A 25,653-nucleotide genomic window follows, 5' to 3' on the forward strand; every position below is an offset into this window, starting at 1 on the left:
TCACTGTAATCATCCATACATAATCTTTGTCTATAAGCAACTTGTTCATAAGTTGCAAGTAACCAGATCTTCAATCTACTGAGTAATTGGACCATAAATTCATCTTTCCAATGTCGAATGTGTGTGTATGCTGTTCTATATATAATTGCTATAATATGTAATTGATGTTCTAAAGCGTTATTTATTTCTCAAGGATTATTAATGAAAACCCTTTGCACCTTGTCTAATTGCCTTGGCTGGAGGACCATAAAAGCCTTCTTAAGGACATCTATTCTAGGTAGATATGATTTTATTTTCTTTATTTTAGCTCTCTGCTGAGTGGGGTATCCCAGATATTCCAGAGTTCCCAGGAGAATCTGTTTCAGAGGATGAATATAGAAAGAAATTAAGGTGAGCTTGGTGAAAAGTCTTCCTATCAGAGCAAACTACTTCTTTGTCCAGAGGCCCCTGTCCTGCCCTTGCAGCTGGTGGTGTATGAGAATAATTTCATAGAAGGATACCATAGGAAGGGACTTAGAAGTCATCATGTATAACCCCCACCTCTGGGTGGGATCTACTAGAGCATCTTGTACAGTTGAACATCCAGCCTCTGTTTGAGGCTGGAAATGTAACAGGAATCTGTTTCTTTTCAAGATATATGAAGACAGTCTACCTGTTTCCAGGAGAAGTAAGGCATTAGTTTTACTGGTAGACTGTAAAAATGAACCTCTGGTAGTTAGGGTGTCTCTCCATGTGATTGAGGAGCCTGGAAAGTCCATTTGGTCCAACACATGGTTTGCTTGATCCATTCTGGAGAAAACACATCAATCATGAAAAGCCAAAATGGGTGAAATCAGAGACACAGCCTGGTCCACTAAATAAGCGTTCTAGATTAAATCAAGGAATCTTGGGGAAAGAACTTTTCCTAAATGGTATTTCTAGATGTCGCGAACTAAACTGCTTACCATCTCTAGCTGGTATGGCCACTGACCAAGGATGGGATGTCTCAGACACTGTATTTTCTGCCTTTATATTTTCTGCCTTTCCTCTTTAATAGCATCTTTGCTTCATCTCCTTGTTGCCCCTGAAAACAGCTATAATTTGTAACTACCAGGGGACTGCCTAGTTCTGTCCTAAACCCCAAGTCAAAGTTTAGATTGTAAGTTATCCATTGTTCATCTACTCTTCCATTGTCAACTTGGAGCTGTTCTGACTTTGAAAATGTGAATTTTGAGAAGATGCTGTGTTTTTTTCTTTTGCGCTTTCATGAAAACACTCCATTTTAGAATTCCAGAGACTGGTCCACACATGTGGGGAATTCAGGGTTAAAAAACAGTGCACAGTATTAGAGGGAAGAGATAAGAAATATGAATCTTCCCTCCTATTAAAATTTCCCTGTAATTGGCAATTTTTGCCTGCCAATACAACAGACAATGGGGCTTTCTATTTTTTTGAGAGTTTTATTTTTTCTTACCTTTGTTTCCATGATGGAGTATTCTTATGCAAGCTCAGGTGACAACAAAGATAGAACAGTTAAAGCAATGGTCTTCCCAATGAAAGACTTGTGAAAACCAGAGAGTGGCAAAGAGGAAGGGAAATAAAATAGATACCTTTGAATTGTGGATTTGGAAATGATTACTGCTTGAAGAGCTAGCAATCAGTCCTGAATCAAATAAAGGTTGACTGTGTTTCCAAGCAAGGAGGCCCATGAGATATGAGCATATAAGCAGTAGAAAAAACAACTACAGGTAATCCTTGCTTAGTGGCCACTCATTCAGCAACCATTGGAAGTTACAGTGGGGCTGAACAAAGGGGATTTTTGACTGGTCCTCAAAGTTACAGTGTCACAGTGTTCCCGCAATCATGTGATCATGATTTGGGTGCTTGGCAACCAGCTTGCACTTACAGTGGTTGCAGCATCCTGTGATCATGGAATCGCCATTTGGGACCTTCCCTGCTGGCTTCCTGCAAGCCAAGTCAATGGGGAAGCCGGCAGGGAAGGTTGCCAGTCACTCCTGTAAGTCACTCCCACCTCTTTTTCTCCCAAGGAGCCCCTGGTGGCAGGGTGAGTGCCCCTAGGTGGCAGGGCAGGCCCTGGGTGGGTGGGTGGCTCTCTGCTTGTTTGCACCTGCACCACATGGCAGCCCAACCCCCACCTGCCTGCACTTGCCCACCCCCCCAAGCCCTCCTGCACTCTGTAGCACTCACCCACCTGCCTGCTTGCGAATTGAAAGGAAGGGCTTGTCATGACTGGGACTTGCAGCTTCCTGCCTGCTTCCCCATTGACTTTGCTTGTGGGAAGCTGGCAAGAAGTTGTAAGTCCTGGTCCCATGAGGCCCTCACTTAACGACCTGTGATCCTCGCTTAACAACAGCAATGGGGACTGCCAGGATTGCGGTTGCTAAGCAACGTGATCATATGACATTGTGCTTTACAACCGCATTGCTTAGTGATGGAAATTTAGTCCCAATTACTGTTGTTAAGCGAAGACTACCTGTATGTTTGTTAAGGCTGACGGAAGTAAAACAAGGGGAAGGCAGTGGGGAGCAGGAATGGGTGGGATTAAGGAGATTTCTGCCAGCCCTAAGAAAAATTACAGGTCAGCACCAAAGAGAAATCAAGTTGGCAAACGTTTTATCCATTGTATCACCAGGATACAATGCCTAGTCAGTGGCACCAAACTAATTAGAAGCATACAAAAGAGGTTTCCTTGGTCTGTTTTGTCTCCCCCGTGTTGTCTATTTCTGTAGCTGCAAATGTAGTTAAATAGATAACTGTCTTTCAGGCAGATTTAATCTGAAGTGTAGATGTTTCTGAAATGATAGGTGTCCCCCAACCCAGCCCTTTCTTTCTCACCTGAATCCCTTCACGCTCATCTGCTGAAATTTAAAATCAATTTCCCAGACTGTGAGCTGCAAAGGATGGGATGTATTCCTATCAAATTTCACTCCTTTTCTCCTTCTGCTTCCCCTTTGATGTTTAGCCTTATCACCCAAGACTTGCTGCACGCAGAGGAGGAGTTTGTCAAAGATTTGCAGTTCCTCCAAGCTCACCACATCCAGTTCACGGAGACTTGCCCTGCTGTCCCCACTGCTGTGTCCAGCCAGAAGCTCGTCATCTTCAGAAATATCACCGACATAGTGCACTTTCATTCCAAGTACGTGGGGGTGAGGCAGATGCATAAGAAGAGCCAAAAGGCTTAAAAAAAGAAAGAAAGAAAGAAAGAAAGAAAGAAAGAAAGAATACTAGAAAAAGTAGGCCAATAGGAACGCCTGAGTACCTGCATGCTGCTATCCAGTCAAATAAAGTTTTTAAGAAATCATGTCTTGGGATACACCAGCCACATTTCTGTTATTTTACTTTACTTGATCGTCCTTCTCTTCTATTTATTGGGCTTCATTATGATTATTAGGGGGATTATTATCTATCCAGTGTACTTTTTGCAATTTGATTAGCATGCTGGTTTTTATTTTTATCTGATTATCTATTTATTCAATTTCATTATAATGATTAGGTTTATTATTACTATTATTATCTTACGTATTCTTTTCAGTTTGATTAGCACGTAAGTTCTTGTTTTTACTTTTTTCAATTATCCTTCTATCTTATCTATTTGGTTTCGTTATTCTGAGTATTATAATTATCTCCTGCATTTTTAGCAATTGGATTAGCATTCTGGATATTTATATTTTATTTTATACACCACTGTGGACATTTTAATTTTGATGCTGCTCCATGGCAGTTTTTATTGCTGGTTGTGGCAAACCTCCGTGGGCACATAGTTGATTTGGCAGTATGGAAGTAGAATAAATAAATAAAACCCTATGTGCTTCAGTCGCATTGCTGGAGCTCCTGTGCCTACTTCTTCATCCCTCTGAGATGCAAGAGAACATAATTCAAGTGCAGGGCCTTTTCAGTTTTGGCACTCCCAATCTTGTTTCCTGGGAAAACATTCCATGTCTCCTCTTTGTTTCTGTTCCCATGTTCTGTTAAGTCTACCTTTCAGGGCTGTCTGCAGGATTTATGTGCATTACAAAAACAAAAAACTAAAAAACAGGTTGAGTTTTGACTGCACCATCATGTCTGCCATCTTGATTTTTTTGACCATACCTCGTAGACTTTTCAGGAAGACAGTTGGACAAGGCGGGCCAGATTGTGTTTACCTGCTGCTAAGTTGAGTGATGGAGGACGCTTCAGCTGGAGAAGAAGCTCCAGCCAGAAAGTATAGGATTACCAGCTATGGCTTCCACATCCTGGTCTCATGTTCCTTTCTGCTGTCCCCCACAGCACCTTCTTCCCAGAGCTTCAGAAGTGTGACACTGATGATGATGTGGCCATGTGTTTCATTAAAAATGAAGGAGAATTTGACAAATACATCCCATACTTGGTGGGCCGCGTTCAAGCCGAGTCTATTGTGGTCAGCAAAGTGGTTCAGGAGTTTTATAAGGTGAGAGCACCCCGAACTGAGAGCATCGTCTTCTGGGCTTCTCACCAACACACAACTATTTTTCCTTGCACGTAATGACCAAGGGCTGCATTCCCCTTTGGAAACAGTCCTATAAGTTTGTACATCGACCATACATTCTATGCATCTTTGCAGCAAGGCAGAACAATACATGAAAAAGATCCTTCTACGTGTACGCTGCTGAAATGTTATTGTAAGTGCCTAGATCCCGGTGAACCTGGCCACTTGCTTATTAGAGCAAGGATACCAAAGTTCAGGATGAGCATAGAATAGTGGTGTGGTCTGTAAAGGAATGGAGGGTTTTCCTGGATGATAAACAAACTGAATTGATGAATCCCTTACTATTATGTTTCTCTCTCCAGCGATACACAGAGGGAACATTAGCCAGCGAGGATCCTTCTCAGCCACCGATACTTCCTCTGCAACACTATCTAGAGAGACCAATAAACCGGATCCAGAAATATCAAACAGCAATCAAGGTTAGGAGCATAGCTTTAATAACTTGTGCAGCTGGATGGTATTGCAGCAACTGGTTCTCACACTGCAAAGGACGCTAGTGCGTAGCTGTTTTGTAAGTTCAGGCTGGCCCGCTTTATAAGAAGAGAGACAAATCGTATATTAAAAGGGCGGGAGAAGAAGAGTCAGAGGCTTCCCACCCTAATTTCCCATTTGAGAATAGAACTCTTGCTGGAATGCTTATGTTAATATTTTAATCTACTTCTTAATTAATCTTACTAATCAGTGTTTTGGGGATTGACCACTTCGCTTCCAATCCAGATAGCTGCCAGAGAAGACTGACATTATCACTGGTGAGGGAAATGGAGGGATTCCCCTTGTTTTATGGATTGTCATGATCTTGACTTCACATGTGTACTTATTAAAGATGTGTAGTGTAGTGAAAATCCCAGGAAAAGCAAACATGGCTGCTTTAAGGCACTGAGAGAGGTGCTATGTTCATCCCCCCTGTGCTCTGAAGCACCATTTTGGAACTGAATCTGAAGCCCTGAACAACCCTAATTCAGAGCCCTTGTTTCTGGTGCAGCATGGTTACACTGGTTCAAACATTCCAGCTTAGCATTTCCACACAGGGGCCTTGAAGTAAATATGGTGGAGCTAATACTTTCCCAACTCCCTGGGCTCAATGTTTCCTTCTGCACCTGTTGTTGCCTTAACAGCTTCTGGATGGTTTCTCCAAATCATTTCCATGCCTCCCCACACAGCCTGGATCCAATGACAATGGGTCCAACATACCCACTTGGATCCAGGCTGTGTGGGGAGGCATGGAAATGATTTGGAGAAACCATCCAGAAGCTGTTAAGGCAGCAACGGGTGCAGAAGAATGCACTGCGCCCAGGGAGGTGGGAAAGTATTAGAAAAAGTCTGATACTGGCCCCCTTCCAATTCCTTGGGGTATAAGAGGGCAAGAATGGAAAATTTGAAAGATTCTGTTACGATAGCCTATCTCAATAAAGTATAGTTATAATTTTCCTGTACAGTCAGTTTCCTGTCTGGCCTACCTTGTGGGGCTGCTAGGCTGTGACCAGATGCTATAGACCATGGTGCACAACTTCTACTGATGTGCTGTCCATACCAGCATTGGAAAGCAGGTTGAGAGGCTTGATCTGAGCAGGGCCAGGTCCCATATCAGGAAGGTATTTCCAGATCTTTACAGTGAATATCCACAATGCTTAAGATACCTCATTGTACTCCTAAAAACTCCACAATATCAGAGAGGATTTGGGGGTCCACCCATTCTGGATGGGGCTCTGGGCTTACAAAAGAGATGTCCTCTTATACACCATCCTCACTAGCTTGATGGTATACATTCCAGAGTTTCCCTGCAACTATCTGTTAGTCTTTAGGGAAGAGAAGAGAGTGAAGGAGAACCTCAGCTGGATCTCAGTCAGTTCCCCAAATAACAAGATCTGAAGAGCACTTCTGGGTAAACCAGTCTGCTGAAGGGAGTCTAACACATTGCTCAGTTTTCCTAGCTGACAAACAAGTTTGCATCAATGCTTCTGATAGGAAGCAGATGTCTAGAATTTCCTGTTCATTCAGCCATGTTTCTGCTGCAAATATTCATCAAGGGCTAGACACGAATGATGCAAATGGTACCACTGCTTGTGTTCACAGGAGATGATCCGAAACAAAGCAAGGAATACTCAGAATTGTGCCCTTCTGGAACAGGCTTATGCAATTGTCTCCGCGCTCAACAGACGAGCAGAAAACAATCTTCACATCTCTCTCATAGAGAACTACCCAGGGACTCTGGAAATATTAGGGGAGCCCATCCGCCAGGTAAATGAAAGCTGGGAGTCCCATTCTGATAATACACTTACAAGTCTGTACTTGGATGTTATGGCTCTTTATGCTGAACCAAAAATATGGTTTTAAATTTAATTGCTGTGCTTTTCAGTAGAAATGGTTCTTTTATAAAGTTGCAGCCAGCAACTCCTGTAAGAACATTGCAACCACCCAGATAGCAAGATGACAGCCGTGGCATTGCCAGGCTCCGCCCCTTTTTGCACCCATGCATTCACGCATTAAAGAGGCGGAGTGTGCCTGCCTTCTAGCAGATTTTGACCCACACGCATATGGACCCCCAAGTGGCAATGTTCTATCATTGTTTCATTTGATATATTGGCAAATGTTTAATTATTTAAAGTATAAATTGCACATTTCTTTTTTGCCCAGCCCTAATCCTAGGGAAATAATTAGTTTTGGGCGGAGGGAATTGGACCCCAAACTGTCATCTTTATATGAAGAATGGACATACTGCCTGTGGCCCCAAGGGCAGTACCAGAACCAAAGGGTTAAAACTCAGGCTAGATTACAGGAAGAACTTTCTGATTGCATGAGCTATAAGCCAGTGGAACCGGCTGCCACCTATTTGCTTCTCTTTCCAGGGGCAGTTCATTGTGTGGGAAGGAGCTCCAGGGGCCCGCATGGGTTGGAAGGGTCACAAGCGACACGTGTTCCTCTTCAGAAGCTACCTTCTCGTGTGCAAGCCAAAACGAGACACTAAGACAGATACTTACAGCTACATCTTCAAGAACATGATGAAGGTTTAATGTTTCCTTTCTCTTCTTTGGCTACTTTTTGTATCTAACTAAACCCAGGTTAAACAGTCTGAACACTAATGATTGTTCCATGATGTAACTTGGAGGTGAAAATTTCACTGCAACTGCCATTTCCCACTTTCTAATCCTTCCAAGTGGAAAACTAGGGAACACTCTAAGCCACTAGCACTCCCTCCTGTCACCCAACGGAAGTATACAAGAATAGTCATTTGTTCACTTTGCCAGCTACGGCAACCCTTAGAGTAAGAAAAACGCATCACTCCTGTTTGCATAAAAAGCAGGAAGAATGTAATGCTACTTCTTCCACTTGTGTTTTTAGTCCATACTATATGCATTCCTCTGGTCATTTCGCAAAACCAAAACAAGGTATTGTTGAAGGAAAATCTGTCCTTTTTCTGCATAAAAATTCCCAAGGAATGCTGTGAGGATGGTATAACACTGTAGTTTTGTAGCCAGGTGCTTTTTGCAAAAATTGCATCCATAAGTGAAGGTTGCAGTGTAGACCCCCTTGTGAAAAAGCAATCCCTTACACAGACATTTATTTGGAATGTATTTATTTAGAAAAGTTATCTCGCCACCCATCTTAAGCAAGTAATTCTGGGAGGCTAACAACAATACAAAATAACATGAATAAAAAGCCAATGTATAACAATGAAATATCACCATGAAACTATAACTAAGGTGCCGCAAAACAAGTCACACACCAACAGGCACTTTGAGCTCCACTCACATCCTGGTTCTAGTGCCTGAAGAAAGAGCCAGGTGTTCACTGCCTTCTGGAAAGCCATGTCAGTGTGCATTTGGAAAGCTAGGCCAAAAGAGAATGTAGTCTTTAAATGGATATGCAGAGACTTGGTTAGCTTGGAAAAGGAAAGCTGAGGTCCAGCTCAATTGGTAACTAGGCAAGAGCATCAAGTTTATTTAAATTGTCCCCATTAATTATTTACAGCATCAGGGGGCCCTCCTCCATCTGCCACGGTGAGCCCAAGTGGCAAGGATGGTCTCTGGAATGCAACTCACCAAGGGGTTACTTTCGTTGGGCAAGTTTTAAAGCCCTGCAACTTCCCTTCCCTGCTCCACCCCCAGAGTTGCTCAGTTTAGGCATCAGCAAAGGAAGGTTAGATATTAACCAGGATTACTTATCTAGCAGGCACTGGGTACCTGCTAGGACAAAACAGGGAAACAATGATCTGATTGTGGTTAGGGCTGGAAGTTTGTTATGTCACAGCTCGTGACAGTAAATAGGAAGAGCTGGCTTATCTAAGCAGCCTCTCTTCCAGGTGTTAATTGAAAAATGCAGGTCAATCACAGGACAGAAGGATTAGATTGATTTAGCCAAGTGTTGTCTTTGAATATATACTGCTGTAAGATCTACACGGAATGTGAACAATATCCTGGGTGACTTGTAACACTGTCTCTGATTGCTTAGCTATCACACATCGATGTTAATGATCTAGTTGAAGGAGATGACCGGGCGTTTGAGATTTGGCACGAACGGGAAGATTCAGTCCGCAAGTACCTCTTCCAAGCTAGGACCGTCATCATCAAAAACTCATGGGTGAAGGAAATCTGTAGCATCCAGCAACGTATCAGTCTCCCTGTATGGGGTAAGCATAAATCAGGGGGGAGAATCAGGAATTCTGCTACTAAACTTTTCTTCGTGCTGTTTTTCCCATTCCGTGCTTATCCCTGAAGACCATGGAGTTAAATATGTTTAATTTCAGATCCACCAGATTTTGAGGAGGAACTGGCCGACTGTACAGCTGAACTGGGTGAAACTGTCAAGTTAGCTTGCCGAGTCACAGGAACCCCCAAACCAGGTGTCACCTGGTATAAAGGTATATAACCAGTGCTGGTTAGGCAGTCTTGATTTTCCCAAAATATAGGTCAGAAGGAAGCTGTAGATTTTTGGCAGGGACACTGTTCCTGGTAACCACCTTTGAGGAACAGGGGATGCACCAGATATGGGAGGAATCTCTCCATGTTCTAAACTTGCAATGTTTTCAGAAACTCTTTCCTGGCTCCAAGAAGACTATTATGATACTAAAATGGCCCGTGAATCCTTTTCTGTTACAAAACTTTCGGGGATGTTTTATGCAATGTCTGAACATAGTGGAAGAAAGGGAGTTGGGAGATTCCAAAGAGCATCTTGTGGGAAGATCTCACCTTTCTGATGCCATGTTTCCATCTTTTATCTATGTCATGGTATCTATCCTGGTTCCTGCAGTTAATGTTAGTTCATGCTTTATTCTAGCCTCATGCAATTTCTTCTTCTTTGATGTTTTCAATCTCTTTCTCAAGGAAACAAGGCCTTGTTTATTGGTACCAGCTATGCAACCATGATAGATAAATATTTCCTTCAGTTCATCACTTCTCAGTGGTGCCAGTTGATGCTTTAGTCTATATTCTTCATCTCCCTTATCTTGTTCTTCCATTTGTTCCCCAGTAATAATAGTATACTGTATACTAATTTTAACAGGGCTTATCTTTTGATCAGCTGTTAATTGAAGGTTATCTACACAGAATAGGAGGATTCAGAGAGACTATAATAGAAGGATGCATACAGAATAAAGAATAAAGATATTATGTATGTAAAACTGAATAAAGAGAACGCATTTCATAATCATATTCAACCCTGAATACAACCCTGTGTTCACAGAAGGGTGTTTTTCCCTGTTGCTTTGCAGATGGGAAGCCGGTAGAAGGGGATCTTCATCACATCATCATTGAAGATCCAGATGGCTCTTGCAGTTTGATCCTTGACAACCTGACCGGAGTTGATTCAGGGCAATACCTGTGCTATGCTGCTAGTCCAGCAGGCAGTGCCAGCACCCTTGGGAAAATTCTTGTTCAAGGTACCAGCACTACACACACACACACACTCACAAGCATTCAGACAGGCAGTCTTGAAGGTCCAGATAGAAGTGGAAGGTCTTCCACCTGCACGCACGCTGGCCTTGCCCCCACAGCCCATTCAACCAGATCAGCAGGGGTGTTGGGGTGTGATGGGGAACCTCAGGGAGGGTGAGGTCGCTCAATCCAGTAAAACACATGGAATGAGAATCCCCACAATGCAACTGTGCAGAGGAAGAAAAGAAGGTAAACCCACTTTTGGGGGGGCCAAAAAAGAGAGAGAGAGAGAGAGAGAGAGAGAGAGAGAATAATGTGTTCTCAAAGGTTTTGATTGGGGCAGGTGTTGATGTCTGTAGCTAGTGATTGCTCCTTGGCAGTGTGGACATTCTTACCTGCAAGTAACTTAATGTTGCAATAATGTCCAGGCAACCAAGTTTTCTCTCAAATACAGTACATCATGCTTCCAAGTGGAAGCAAACTTGGCCCCCATCCTGTAGAAGATGGGTTTAGAAGAGCCTTTTACTGACTCTTCTCTCTTTTCACAAAGCTTCCGACTTCCTTATGATATATTTTAATTTCCAGTGCCTCCCCGATTCCTGAACAAGATGAAACACACCTATTACGCTGACGGCGAAGACACACAGTTTACATGCACCATTGAAGGGGCGCCTTACCCACAAATCAGGTACGGGCATAATCCTGCCCATGCTCCAAAGTGTTTTTTTTCCTTGGTTGTAGAACAGGGAGGGCAACCTGTAGGTTGCATATGGCAGGGAGCAACTTCGACAGAGATCACCAGAGTCCCCTAGATCATACTACTGAATAATGGTGGCACACTGTTCTACTGACGACTTTAATTTTGCTTTTGTTTTTTTACACAACATGTAATTTAACTTTGGAATTTGCTACCGCAAGATGTGGTGCTGTCTACCAGCTTGGCTGGCTTCAAAAATTGGTTGGACCCATTCATGGAAGTCCTGGGGACCTATGGCTATTAGCCCGGACGGCAGTGGGACTGCTTCTGAAGGCATCTGCTAGGAGACTGGTGGGCCTCCTTATGCAGTTGGTGGGCCACTGGGAGAACAGGCGGCTGGACGAGATGGGCCAGGGGTCTCATCCAGCAGGGCACTGCTTAAGTTCTTAGGTACCGGCTTTTTAAAAACCCTACTTCGCCCCAAAATATATCGGTATATTAAGAACCACGTAGGGAATAATACAGAAATAAGTGTCTGTTGCTTCCAGGTCTTATTCTGCCATGTGTCCTGACTCCCAGGAAACACTCTGAGACAGGGAACTGTTCTCTAATGTTTTATTGCTCATACATAACAGGAATCCTAACAAACTGAACAAGCGTGGGAAAAACCCAGCCATATAAACCCCGCAGGTTAAGGTGGGCCCGATCTGTGCCTCTTGGAATGGCTCACCAATTCCTCAGTGCTACGCATGCGCTTAACAGTCTGGATGGGAGCCCCCTGCTCGCCATCCTTACTCATGACACTTCCTCAGTTTGTTAGGATTCCTGTTAAGTACTAGCAATAAATATTAGAGACCAGTTCCTTGTCTCAGCGTGTTTCCTGGCTGTTAGGACATCAATCCTAACAAACTCCTACTCCCATCGAAAGAGGGAGGAACAAGAAATTAAGGAAACACGCTGAGACAAGGAACTGGTCTCTGATATTTATTGCTAGTACTTAACAGGAATCCTAACAAACTGAAGAAGCGTGGGAAAACCCAGCCATATAAACCCCGCAGGTTAAGGTGGGCCCGATCTGTGTCTCTTGGAATGGCTGACCAATTCCTCAGTGCTACGCATGCGCTTAACAGTCTGGATGGGAGCCCCCTGCTCGCCATCCTTACTCATGACATCATGTCTCTGTCCTACTCTCTCACTCAATCTGTATTTCCTTGCCAGGTGGTATAAAGATGGGAATCTCCTCACCGATCCAAACAAACACCAGAGCTTTAGTGAGCCACGAAGTGGCGTCATTGTCCTGGTTATCAAAAGTGCCTGCAAGGGCGATGAAGGTTTCTATGAATGCGAAGTGAGTTTCTCTCTTTTTTCTGAATGGGTCGTGGGACAGGAACCTCTCCACAAAACATTTGGGCCGAAGACCCTATGGGCAGTGGCAGGGCAAGAGGTCCTGTAAAACGCGGGCAGTCTGGGGCCAAAAGGGATAAGGAGCTGGTGAACTAAGACTGGATTTTTTTACATTGAAAAAAAAAAAGACAGAATGGAAAATATTCGATGTTATGGGGGATTTGACCGGTTTACAGCATTGTAGGAGCTTTTGCAAACACTATTCCTGTTCTCAGGGGTGCCCATAGGTATGACAAAAAAATCAGTGTGGCGGCCATTATGGCGTGATCGAAGCTCTGCCTGTTTTTACGTGCATATAAAAAATAGGCAGATCTTTCATTGCACCTTTGTGGCCGTTGTCTTGACTTTCCTGACCACCCACTCCTGTTCTGTTGTTTGGATTAAAATGGCACACCGAAGCATATCTGAAGGGAAACACACAGGTGCTGTAGAAGCATCATATGTGTGGAAAACTACCTTCCCATTAATTTAAACAATTACACTTCTAATTAATCATTTAATTTGGCCCAGGCGATATGATTACATCCAAATTTCTTTGGACTGATAGTGATTTTGGTTTATTTTTTCCCTTTTTGCCCTCTAGCTTATGGCAGCTAGCTTTGTACAGAGATAAAACGTTCTTTGATTGATTTTATTTGTCTCTAAAGCAGTTGTGTTCTCAGAAGAGCTTAGAATGGCTTACAAGAGAAGGGGAAAACATGCAGACTTAACAGGCAGCCTGCTTCTGGAATACTGGGACTTGTATAAGAAAACAAGACGTTTACATTATTAGGGTCTCCTCAAAAAAGGAACCACCCAAAACACGTGCAATAAAGATGTAACGCGAGAATTATTTTTGAGTTTTTTATTTTTATTTTAATGGCTATTCAGTAGCGTGATTGTGAAGGAAGGGAGGAACAACAAAAGAGAACAGACAAAAAGAAATCCAAAAAGAAATAAAAGGGGGTTTATGTACTGTGTAGAACTGAACAAGATTTTTCCAACCAACCTATTAGGATAATAATAGGTATAAAATAATTGTGACTGTCATTGGAATCAATTAATAATGATCAATAATTAATCAATTAATAATTATAAAAAATAAAAAGATCCAACCTTATTATGACCAGATCTAATATTTTAAAACCTTATGTTAAAAGAAACGTAAGGTTCCTTTTCAATCCAAGTGCAGAATTATAATTCAAGCTTTTCTTCTTGATATCCAATTACCCCCAGGGGGGTTCATCATCTTCCTCCACATTTAATCTTTCCGTTTGGGAATAAGAAGCCCAGCTTTCTGTGTAAGAGGCTCTCGTCTCTCAGGCTTTCTGTTCAAATGGATGGAAAATGTACACCCCGTCCTGGCAGGCTTTCAAAATTCTGTTATCAGACCCTACAACAACAAAGCACAGTTGCAGTAGTTCTTACGGCATCTGTTTCCTGTTCTGGCCTACCTTGAAGGGCTGATATGTACTTTCTACACAAAGTGACTGCTTGTGTAGATTTGTGAGTGACAGACTGGAAGTTGGTTTTCTCCTTTAGCCTGAAATCCACACACTTTCTAACTAGTGTTGTGAACTTCTCTTCAGCTGATAAACAGGTTAGGGATGGCAAAGGGTGGTGCCCATCTTTATCACCAGAGCGCAGCAGCCTTGGCTCAAGAGAAGAGACCAGAGCAAGCCATTACAATTGAAGGTATGGCCTTTTGATCTGCTTTCTAGTTATGTCATTAAATCCCTGTTGCTATTTAAAGGTTTAATTGGTACATTGTCTTATCTCAGAAGATGTTGCATTCCTGTTTGTTGTTTGCCTTTTTGAACTGAGTTGTGTGATTGCATCTGCCTGGTCTGGCATTGTGTTTCCTGGTGGAAGAGTTCCAGACTGATTGTGGGTCAGCTCACAGTGGGTCCTCCACAGAAAAATCACCTAGGTAAGACTACGCAAGTTAGAAGGACAGCATCAGCTGCTCAGCACCCACCACACTGGTATTAAGCAGACGCAGAACTTCTCATGGTCATTCAGGGTTTATTTTATGATCCCACCCTCAGATTTGCTCCTCCAGCGGTCAGCAATAGCTCAGGTCTCGCTCCTGGACTAAGTGGAACTTTTATGCTACTAAGATGTGTGTCTTATTTTAGCAAAGTGTGGATGATCTGGGTGGCCTTCAGGAGATGTTCGACAATCCCTCTGTTATCTCAGTTATGCAGCAAGTGGTTCAGATGGTAATTCCAACCTGTGCAGGTCTCCTGGAAAGAAAGCCCCATGAGATACCATAGGTTTTACTCCCAGGAAAACATAATAAGATTTCAGGCTAAAGATATCTCTTCCCCTGTTCTTGAGGGTTGAGAGGACCCAATTTCACATCTCCCCTCCAGGAGTGGCCTTGGGAGGATGTCAAAAAAGCCAATGTGATTGTGACCATGCAGTCCAAGCCCCACCCTTTTGTATGTGCATTTTTATGCCCCTGCTCCCCTCCTCCACTTTTCTTTTCTGCATGACCCCTGCAGGTCTGCCCTTCTCTCTTCCCACACTGACAGCTGCAATTCCAATTCTTCTGCCCAAAAAGCACCATGGAACATTGGTTCTGACATGCATTTACTCCATGGAGGCTGGGCAAAGAACAGCAGACACCTGAAACCTCCGGTTCTCATTTGAAAGCCAGCCAGAGCCCCATCTTCAAATGGGAAAAGGCACTTCAGGGGTGCTTACCAACAGGAGTTTGCCAAGGTATTGTAGTCAGTTGGGAACCAGAAATGTGGCTCCCTCTTCCCACAGTTGGTGTGTCCTTAAGCCTATCTTTATCATATCACCTCCTCTGCCATGCTATTAAATTTTTTCAGCTTCACAGTTCCTAATAATCAGTTTGCACAAGCTGGACTGAACTGGCTAGAAAACATTTCTGCGCTATGATCAGCTATTTCTTGCAAGCACTTGGGTACATTTTTCTCGGTTGCTCAAATCTGAAGTGAAGTTTATCCTCTAGAAGTCTTTTCATTCTGCTTATTTCTACCCAACTTTCCGGAGTCGTGTTGTTTCCAAAAGGGCTCCTGTTGAGAAACAAAAATAAGAAGTGGGGAGGGGAGAGGAGAGGAGAGGAGAAAATGGACACGGTCATGGAGGAGACCAGTTTAATAGAAAAAGCTTTATTGTGGCCCAGCTGACTTTTGATTTCCAGTGGCCGTGCCTGAACGGAGTCGTTTTTGCTACATCTGATCCAGCAGCCCTTTTTCTTCTGACCTGTGGCTGAAGTTGAAGAATAATTTTCTTTTGCATTCTGGGAGAACTGGCAATTAAATTCAGATAGTCTTTCTGGTGAAAAGAACAGTGTGGCATGAGCTCCCAGGACCTATTCCTTCAATGACTGATGGTTGGGGCAATCTTGATCTTACACCCTTTTACTTTTTATCTTGTTGGAGACTTTTAAGAACTGCTATTTCCATCCTCTTCCTCCCATCTTGATCTCCAGAGTCTAATGAGACTTTACTTCTCCCCACATTAGACTTAAAGCACAGCATCAATGGCTTCAACCACAGGTGGTGTGGTTGAAGCTCTGCCATTCCATGAGGGGGCACAATCACCTTATAACTCATGAAGAACTGTGGGCAGTCATGTCTGAGTAGATACCAGATGATGAATTCCACCAGGTCTCCTACAGAAACAAGGGAGTAGCTTGGAAATGCAGGGTTGTAAGGCTTACTACAATTAGAATTTAATATTCTAATAATGCTATGAACATAGTATTCTCTTGAGTTTCCTAGGTATTACTAATTCTGAAGCCTACAGGGTTTTTTTGGTTAGGATTTGCTACTGCAAAACAATTGTAATTGAGTTATCTGGGAAGGGCAAATTTTTAAGCATCCCTGATACTGCGGGAATGACATCTGAATTATGACATTATCATGCAAATGACATGACTTAAGTATCTATGTCAGAGGTTCTGATGCAACTGCACCACAGGCACGTGTCATCACTTTGACATCTTCAGGGCTTGTTATGGCTGCCATTGGCTGGTGGTTCACAGTTGTCCTTGGCAAAGATGAAATCTGGCTTAAAAACCATTCCTTTCTTTTCAGCTGACAGTTTGTTAGAGATTTCAGACTGATATTTCAAATAAAAGAATTCCTTGGGTCATTGTGTTCAGGAGTTTAATCTTTTTAACTGGGTCTGTCTCCATAGTTTATGATTCAACGTGAATATCATTACCCTCTAAATGTGGCAGGACTGATATCTGAGAAATATAACTTTTTCAACTGTAGTGGCTAAACTGGAATGGCTAATTTAAAATATTGTTCATTGTAAATTATTTACATGTGTTTTAGAAAGGGGTCTATATTCTTCCTTCAATACTCTGTGGTGGAATTAATTTGAAAGTTTCTTAATATATTACCTGTTGCCTTGTCAAATAAGAAATCAGTAAATAATGGCATAATTTGGATAAATGTATAGTGCAAAGGACACTTTGCTTTTCCAGGGGAACTTACAGGAAACCTAATAAAGGCTCTTTGGATACCATCTTCTCTGCCTGTTGAAGAGTTCCATTTTGTTTTTCTTCATACATTTCCGTTTCATCGGCCTATATTGTTTGAATTAGCCGGCATAACACATTAATTGCTAAAGCCTGGAGCAAATCAACTTTCACACTTAACAGCTTTTATCCTGCTTTTCAAGTCCATCTGCTTTGCAATGCTAAATGCTGTTAAAATATCATAAGCACCATTTTTTGAAAGGGGTTCTGAAAATTGTAAGAGGATAAGATGGCCAGTGTAATGTTAATTTTCTCTTCTTATTACACATTGGATGGAGTAAATCCTGAGGTGTTTCTTAACTATGCCACATATCCTTTTATTTTGTTTAAAAAGCAAATGAAGTGGACCTGGGGCAAAATATTCCAGGATGCTAGGAAAAATTGTATTACTCTGAGGACAGGTGGAATGCAAGGCTTTGAGGGTTACAAACCGTTGTCTTGCAATGCACTTACAGTATTAACTTCACACAGCAAGAACCCAAATGCTCAAATTTCTTGTAATTCTGGAGCTTATTTGTAACTGGAAGAGTTTGCTGAAGCTTATTTATGAAGTTGATGGTTATGTTATGCATCTAAAGGAATCCTTGATTCCTTTCAAACATTATATATTTCCAACAAAATGTAACTTTGCTCACAAATCTGTGATTTGGCAAAACTCAGTAGTTTACAAGTCCATGTAGGCCCCATCTCATATACAAGAATGAGTGTGGAATATGAGAAATTTCGTGAATAGGTTATTTCAAATGTAATGTTAAAAAAACAATAATAATGTCCGATACAGCATACTAATACATTAAATGCTGGTGTTTTGCTTTGCTTAATTTTTGTCTCAGAAACAAACACTTCCAAGCATAATAAAACAATAAGATGGAGATAGAGATATTCATAGGGTACAAAGCTTCAACTTTTCAAAATTGTGAACATTTTATTCCACATTTTTCTGCTTTCATCTAAAATAATGTCAGGGCAGTTTAGATTTTGACACAGATTTTAATGTGCTTTCTAAACCCCAGTGTCCTAGGAGGGGGTCAAAAAAGTCAAGATGGTGTCCATGACAGGGCAATCAAAGCCCTGCCAATTTTTGTGTTCATTGTGACACACAATAAAAAGGGGCAGGGCTTCAATGGGGTGACCATGGCTAACAAGTTGACTTTTTTGACTCGTCCCCTCCACAGATATCCTTGTTTCTAAGCACTGATCTGGCCAAAGAGGGAGATTTGAATGTACACAGTTGGATACTATTTAAAGGGAGAAATTCTGAATATTTATATATTCAGTTTGGCCTTTTTTTCCTGTTATAAATCCTCCTTTTTTAAAACACACACACATGCTATTTTTCTGGCCATAAAATTAGCAGAGCTTAACTGCGGCTTCATGTGATTTTAAATCACTTGAGCCTCGTCTGGCTTTCCGTACTGTTTTAATCCACATTCTGAAAGCCGTTGTAGCATGCTGTCTTTTTTTTGGAAAAAGCAGTTACCAGAATTGTTGCTTTTGCCTTAGTTCAGAAACACGGAGGAGAGATCATTATAGAAAACCCTCACATTAATATTCTAATGGCATGTTTAGAAGACACACAATACAATCCCTTTTCTGACATGGCATATGTCTGGATGGAAGTGCTTGTGAAGCAGATGAAAATTTCCTAATGTGGAAAGCAACCAGGATATAAATATGCATCATCAACAATTGTGATACGGATGCCCTGACATCCCGAGCTGTATTAGCTAAACAGCCTTAGATTGTGATCCACAAATCACTTAAGATGCTGACTAACTGTCTTCTGGCCCTTGCTCCCTCCCAGTCTGGCTCCTCCTTTCTTCCCCTCCTGGACCACTCTGTGCTTCCTTGGCAAGTAGACTAACGCAAGAGAGAAGAAATGTACCGGTATGGATGGTGGGGTGGGGATACCGCATGCAGAGTAGAGGAATCAGCACAGGGGAGTTCCGAAGTTTTTGAATTTGAACCGCTTCAAGTTCAAGGCAATTATTTTGAGTGTAAAACGTTTGTTTCCTACTTGAAATAAGCTCTTCCAATCACTTGGGGAAAGTTTGGAGCTGCAGAGTGAAAATCTCTGTGTCACACTCAAAGCAACTATTTCTAACTCAAGGTGTTTTCTTTTCAGTCCAACATGGTTGAATTTAACAAGTTTGTGCCCCACTACGTTTTTATGTGTGCCACTTGGTTGGAATCCAGCTCTTAACTAGCTTTAACTCTTTCAGTTAAGACAGCGCAAACGCTCACCCATTGCCAGCTTAAGTCATTTGTGGATCTGGTCGTCATGATTTCCTAAAACTGGTCAAAACCTTAGCGACGGGATGCCGTTCTTTTTTCTCTCTCTCTCTCAATTCTTTCCACTCAAGGTTTCTTTTCTTGATTCGCATAACAAAGTTAATGTGATTGTGTGAGCTTTTGCCTTTTTTTTTTTAACCCCATGCTGTTCATACTGTTTTCTTTGTAGTCACTGAACAAGAAACTAAGGTGCCCAAGAAAACCATCATCATGTAAGTGCTGATATATACGTATATATATATATATACATATTAACATTTGTGTTGTGATGTGCTGCCCCTCTGCATGTCCCAATAATCGATCTGTATTTATTGGCCATGCAAATGTGTTTCTTCCCATCCCATCAGGTCTAGTGGTATGTGGGGGTTATAAGAACAACAGGCACGAGGACAAAACTGCACCGTACAGCTAGAGGTGTTTTTCATCTGCTTCTCCTTCTTCCTGAGATACAGCTTGTGAGGTGTCGAGCAGGCCAATGTCAGTTAGGAACCACAGATCTCCAGCATAGGATGCCACTGATTCAGAAGAAATACTCTGTACTAAATACGCTGCCTTTTAACTAGCAATTCTTTCTTCCTCTCTTTATCTCCCCCTGCCCCTTGCTGTTAAACCTATCAAGAAATGGTTCCTGAAGAAGAAAGTGGCAACGCAGCCTAGTTTTCATCCTTGGCATACAACCATTTCACTGCATCAGATTGAAGGGAGAGGGGAATCTTACTTCAAAGAGAACTAAAAGTGTGTCCTGACCTCCTTCGAATTATCTTCTAATTGCTAGCTCATCTCTCTCTCTCCTTCCTCCATCCCTCCCTCCATTGTTCTTCTTCTTCTTGGCTATATGGGACCAATTCACTATGTCACAACATGTAAGCAAACAGATCTGGATTAATGGGAATGTCACATATGTCATCTTCTCAAGGCAAAAAAAAAGGAATGTTTAAGCTTATTGCTAGAAGAATATAGCCCGGGACCTCTTGGGGGGGCAAAAAAGTCAAGATGGTGCCTGCAAGCATGCAATTGAAGCCCTGTTCTGTTAGGGACAGGGCTTTGATAATACAGTTACAGTTGCCATCTTGACTTTTTCAATGCCGCAGACACAGCTTGTAATACCATCTTTTTTTCTCTTCTTGTGCTGGCAAGTTCGTCTGAAGCAGGGATGGTCTAGAACTGGTTTGGTTCCTTTGTCTATAAACCAATATGTTCCCTTTCCTGCTGTTCTCCCTCTGTCAAAAAAATTGGGTGAAGTCAGGAATTGAAAAGTCATTCATCTGATAGGGATGTTTAACTTGGATTTCTGAGCAAATGGTTGGAAACAAACAAACTGGAAACAAAGGCTTCTTCCAATTCCGGGCTTCTGTGTATACCTGAGACCATCAGTTCTCTGTTTACCTAATCTCTGCCACATATTCTCTTTGCCCCAGCTTTCCTTTTCCTTTTCTACCGAAGCTCTATGGTTATAGAGACCAGCGTTGGGAATGATTTATCAAATGACCTGATTGATTCTGCCCATAGAGGCTCAAAGTGAGCATTTTTATTTATTTATTTATTTTTCAAATCTCTATCACCGCCCATCTCCCCCAAAAGGGGACTCAATATTGCTTTTGAAAGGAACTTCTAAATACAGCCTGGCATTTTACTCTTATAAGAGTTTTTCGAAAACGGCATTAGAGTAGCCTTGCAGGCACAAATCCCGTCTATCATCATGAATATGTGCATTAGCCAATTCCCAGGTTCCTCTTATTTGAACATCATATCAAAAATGATGGCTAGATAGACCTCTGCGGAGCACCATGTAGACCAACATGGTCTGTTGGCTCTTAATGAGACCTGTGGGATGAGGATTTCTGCAGTCTATACAGTGATCTTTCTGTGGAATTCTTGGTTCTTTCTAAGCATGGTTGTTTGCTTGCCACTGATGATGTGACCTAGCTGGAGCACCAAGAACTCCACAGTTCAACCTTGAGCTACAGATATTCTTTTCTATTGGATGGATCTTTCTTCCACATTCCTATATCCTCCAGATAATGTTGATGATGGCAAGGATTTGGCTAGTCATCATTAGGCAGATGTAGAACTCTGGATCTCCTTGTCTACGATCAACAGCTTCCCTTTCATCAGCCAGTCAAATCAAATCAAATGGCTTTTCTCTTTTTGCTTGACTGCCTCTTAGAAGTATCTTAATGTCTTTGTGATTGTTGAAATCATAAAAAGGCGCAGATGCAGAATGGGATAGGCATTTGGTGCAGTAGTCAGGTCTGAAGCAACTTGTCAGAACCGGAAATGGTAACCTCGGATTTCGGATGATGAAAGCAGTCAGAAACGCTAGCTCTGGCCTCAGTCTGGAAAAAATCTGAATAAAAATGAAAGCTGTTGAAAAATTAATGAATGGATAATCCTGGAAATGGATTAATTTTGGAAAGATCAGATTTAATATAGAATTAGAATAATAATTTGTGACAAAATAACTTGAAGATTCAGATTAGGATTAAGATGGGGGAAGATCAGGTCTGGAGTTTTGACTTCTTTACCAACCAAACCAAGAGAAATTCCCCAAAGAGGTATCCTTATCGCAACACAACTAGCCTTCAACAAGGACTATTTTAACCTCTCAATCCTTGGCTTGATTTTTTGTTTTTTTTGCTTTCGATGCTAACTAAACTATGCCATATTCCATACTCAGATCTTACATGCTTCCTTGCCAACACAAATACTATCTTCTTAAATAAGGATAGCTTTGATTACAAACGAGATGCCACCTTTTTATTAAGAATATCTTGAGTAATACTCTATGAGCAAAATCATTGTGTTTGAAGCATAAAAACACAAGGCTAATACAACCGTACGCTTTGGGTGTATGTATTAGAAGCTACTTGTAGTTCTTGAGATTACAACAGGGTGTCCCCAGCTTGTCTACTGAACCCTATTGCCACATGGCCTGCATGAGATTTGAGGAATAATAACGTTGCTCCTACTCCCTGCCTCCAGTTTGTAAAAATAATCTGTTGAAATAGTTTATCTGTGAGGGATTGGTTTATTTTTGCACACTGAAGAAAGTCAGAGAACTTAAGGGATATGAGGGGATCTGTTTCTGAAATGGAGACAGAGATGCCGGTGTCTGTTTATGTGGATGAAGAAACCCCTTTCAAACAGTAATTTCTGCACATGCCCAAAGCTCACAAAACTAACACTGCTGTGCTCATTTTTGCACTAACGTGTGATATAGAGTGCATCCCCAAAGTTGAGGGAAAGAGATGGGGAATATTTTACTTCTTACCCAAACCCAATCTCCAACATTTTCATCATCAGAGAGGAAACAATCACCACGGTCGTGAAAAACCCAAGGACAAGGCAGAAGCTATCTCCTGCCCATCCACTGACAGGCTATGCTCCTTCTCGCTCTCCGGGATCAGAGTTTGCAACACCTGAGCCAATTTATGTGAGCAAGATTAGACAGCCTGGTTCCAGGCATGACACCGAGGCAATGGGGAAGGCTGCCATTCCTACTCGTTTTGTGACTGACCCTGAAGAGAGACAAGGGGTGGCAACCCGGAGTATCACTGTAGAAACCACTCTGGAAGAACAGCAGCCTAAATGGGTTGAAGTGGAAGAAATAATTGAATTCAACGTTAAGAAGCTGACCCAGATTCCAAGGAAGAGAGGTGCATCTCCTGTGAGATCAGAAAAGGATGAATCTGTGTCAGGTTATGCTCGGCCTGGCGCCAGACCCAAGCATTCCTCTGAAGATGATCCAAACATGAATAATTCAAACAATAAACGAGTTGAGCAGGCTGAATCTTCTGTGTCCCAAGATGTTAAAGTATCTGGAGATAACTACAAAGGAGGACCAATGGACAACAAAAATGAAAGCTCTTGTGTGGAGCTAGAAGGCAGGAGACATCTACATGAATCCAGCAACCAGGCTGACTCATCTGAGGCTTCCTCTCTGGGTGAAACGTTTGAAACATCTGGGATGGGCATTCGGCTCACCCATGTTGAGGATTATGCTGTTGAGGACCCCTTAGCCTCTACACAAGATGAGGTTCTTCCAGAGAAAAAAGTTGTAATAGATGAACCAGTTCAAGGAGAACTACCTAATCTTGGGAACCGAGAAGTCAAAATCCTTACTCGTAATGGGAAAGTGTTAACTTTAGAGGACCTTGAAGATTATGTCCCTAAAGAAGGAGAGACATACAAATGTGGCCATCTTAATTCTGAAGAAGACAAGCCTTGTGAAATAGCTGTCCTTCAGACTGAAATAAACAAACCCACCATTGGAAAGCCAGTATTACTGAATGTCGGAAGACCTGTGGTTTCTAAGCCCAGGCAACCCTTCTTTAGCAAATTCGAAGGGCACCACCCTGGTGGTATCTTTATGTCAGCATCCAGAGTGACTGAAATGCAGTCAAGGGATCCCTCTAACATTTCTTTCCATATTGGTGAGTCCCATGGAGCAGCAGCAGCAACCCCAGCTACACACACTTTTACTGGGGCTTCATTCAAGCTGACACCATCTTTCTGTACAGAAGTCCAGCTATCCACAGACAGCAGACCATCCAATTTCAAAACTGAGGTTTCCACCCGAAGCTACAGCACAGTTGGAGAAACGGTCACGTTTTGCATCAAGAAGGACGATCCTTCCCAAAGTTAATGAGAGATCAACTCAAGATCTCTTAACCACTATAAACTATTTAAAAAAAAACAATCAAGCATTACCATCGTTATCAGCCACACCAGCGCCTTTATAGAAGGAAAACAGAGAGGAGAATCATAATGAAGAACTTAAAATAAAACATCCAAGAAAATAATCTACAATAAAATTAAAGATGGATCTTTTGCAATCCTAAAGGGAACACTTCTGTCAGTTCAGTATATAGAATGTAATCTTTGATTTGTATTTTTTATATATAAAAAAGCACACCATTCCATTGTAAGGCATTGAGGCGCAGGTAAGGTAGATCTAGAGCACAATTAGTGAGGCAAGATCTAAATAATTGTCGTTTTCCCTTAAAATGGTGAACTGAAACTGCCAAATGTTTTTAACCCTACAAAAAGTTTTTGTCGGTGCCTTCTAACAGTAACAGCTCTAACAATTTCTTCTTCAACTCCAGAAGAAAGTTAATGATATGTAATCCAGAGTAGGAGGCACAAGACTTATTTCTTTGAATCCATCTTAATCCCACTGACAGAAGTGATACTACCATGGCTTAAATACAGACAATAAACCCATTAAGGGGCTTCTGGATTGTATTTTGATTTTACTGATTTCTCGGCAATTCCAAAACACCAGGGTTTGTGCCAAAGTGTTGGTAGAATACTTTGTTCTCTCCAATACTTCTTGATATTCTTCCTTTATTAAAATGAATATTGCCATGGATAAATACATTGTTTTCTTTTAACCAGCCCCTAGCTGGTTATCACAAACAGTGTCTCCGTCTATAGTTATGCAATGTCCTCAAAGTACCATCCACTTGGGCAATTTCTTAACATAGATAAAACAATACCAAACCATTTGAACTTATGAATGAGTTTAAATGCATTGAATACTTCTTCATTACTCATACATAACTGATGCATTAGGGCCTTTATCTGGAACATAAATGGAGAATGTAACCTTACTGAGGAGCATTCTGAAGGGAGCTTGCTAAGAAGGCCTTCTCCAGACTAAGATGGGTTCCTTCTGAATTTCGTCCAACATTTGTTGTTCTCATTATGGCCTGGATTTTTGCCTTGAATATTTACTGTAGGTTAATATTCAATGATGACAGTGACAAACCAGTGACCGTGTTGGCTGGATAGCCATCTATCAGGGATGGTGTAGTGCATCCTGCGGTGTGCAGGGGGATGGACCTGATGACCTCTTAGGTCCCTTCCAACTCTATGATGCAAGCAAAAGCCATATGGAAATCATGCTAAGTACCCAAAATATTTAAATCTTTATGTAATGGCCATTCAGGAGTAATTACTCCCTTTTCATGTGTCCTGCAGAACATTTATTCCCTTCTGAATAAGGAGAAAAACGTTCCTCTTTTTGAACAAATTCCAATTCCAATGAATGAAGATCTCCAACCTGCAATGTTAATGCAGACAAGCCTCCCCCACCCCCCCACCCCCAAAATCAAATCTGGACACGAAGAGCTGCTTTGAAACATTACAAATCTGTTCTCTGAATAATACAAAATAATAAGACATTACTGGCATGTAGCTTTGCTTCTTTAAGTTCCCCAAGTAGCTACGATGCAAAACATTATCAAGGCATCATTTAAAAACAGCCTTAAAGATAATCCACGTAGATTTTCATTTTAAGAATAACATTTGAGCTGTGCAGCCAAATGTTGACTCCATTGTTTTCATTTTTTATACCATAAGGTATTGTAGAAGGCTGAGT

The 25,653-nt window shown here is 41.8% G+C and overlaps 1 protein-coding gene across 1 annotated transcript in view; it reads left to right on the forward strand.

The window, feature by feature from the left end:
• OBSCN (obscurin, cytoskeletal calmodulin and titin-interacting RhoGEF) overlaps positions 1 to 25,653 on the forward strand; it is a 193,689-nt gene that overhangs the window by 122,792 nt on the left and 45,244 nt on the right. Inside the window, exons 75-88 of the mRNA XM_063301888.1 lie at positions 308 to 390; positions 2,963 to 3,136; positions 4,267 to 4,426; positions 4,807 to 4,923; positions 6,578 to 6,742; positions 7,351 to 7,509; positions 8,954 to 9,131; positions 9,249 to 9,362; positions 10,212 to 10,379; positions 10,960 to 11,062; positions 12,290 to 12,419; positions 14,044 to 14,149; positions 19,441 to 19,483; positions 22,575 to 23,497. Coding sequence (XP_063157958.1) covers positions 308 to 390; positions 2,963 to 3,136; positions 4,267 to 4,426; positions 4,807 to 4,923; positions 6,578 to 6,742; positions 7,351 to 7,509; positions 8,954 to 9,131; positions 9,249 to 9,362; positions 10,212 to 10,379; positions 10,960 to 11,062; positions 12,290 to 12,419; positions 14,044 to 14,149; positions 19,441 to 19,483; positions 22,575 to 23,497 — 2,623 coding nt within the window. The remainder of the gene's footprint in view (positions 1 to 307; positions 391 to 2,962; positions 3,137 to 4,266; positions 4,427 to 4,806; positions 4,924 to 6,577; positions 6,743 to 7,350; positions 7,510 to 8,953; positions 9,132 to 9,248; positions 9,363 to 10,211; positions 10,380 to 10,959; positions 11,063 to 12,289; positions 12,420 to 14,043; positions 14,150 to 19,440; positions 19,484 to 22,574; positions 23,498 to 25,653) is intronic.

The sequence above is a fragment of the Candoia aspera genome, chromosome 4, assembly GCF_035149785.1.
Source record: "Candoia aspera isolate rCanAsp1 chromosome 4, rCanAsp1.hap2, whole genome shotgun sequence".
In the NCBI taxonomy this organism is placed as follows: Eukaryota; Metazoa; Chordata; class Lepidosauria; order Squamata; family Boidae; genus Candoia; species Candoia aspera.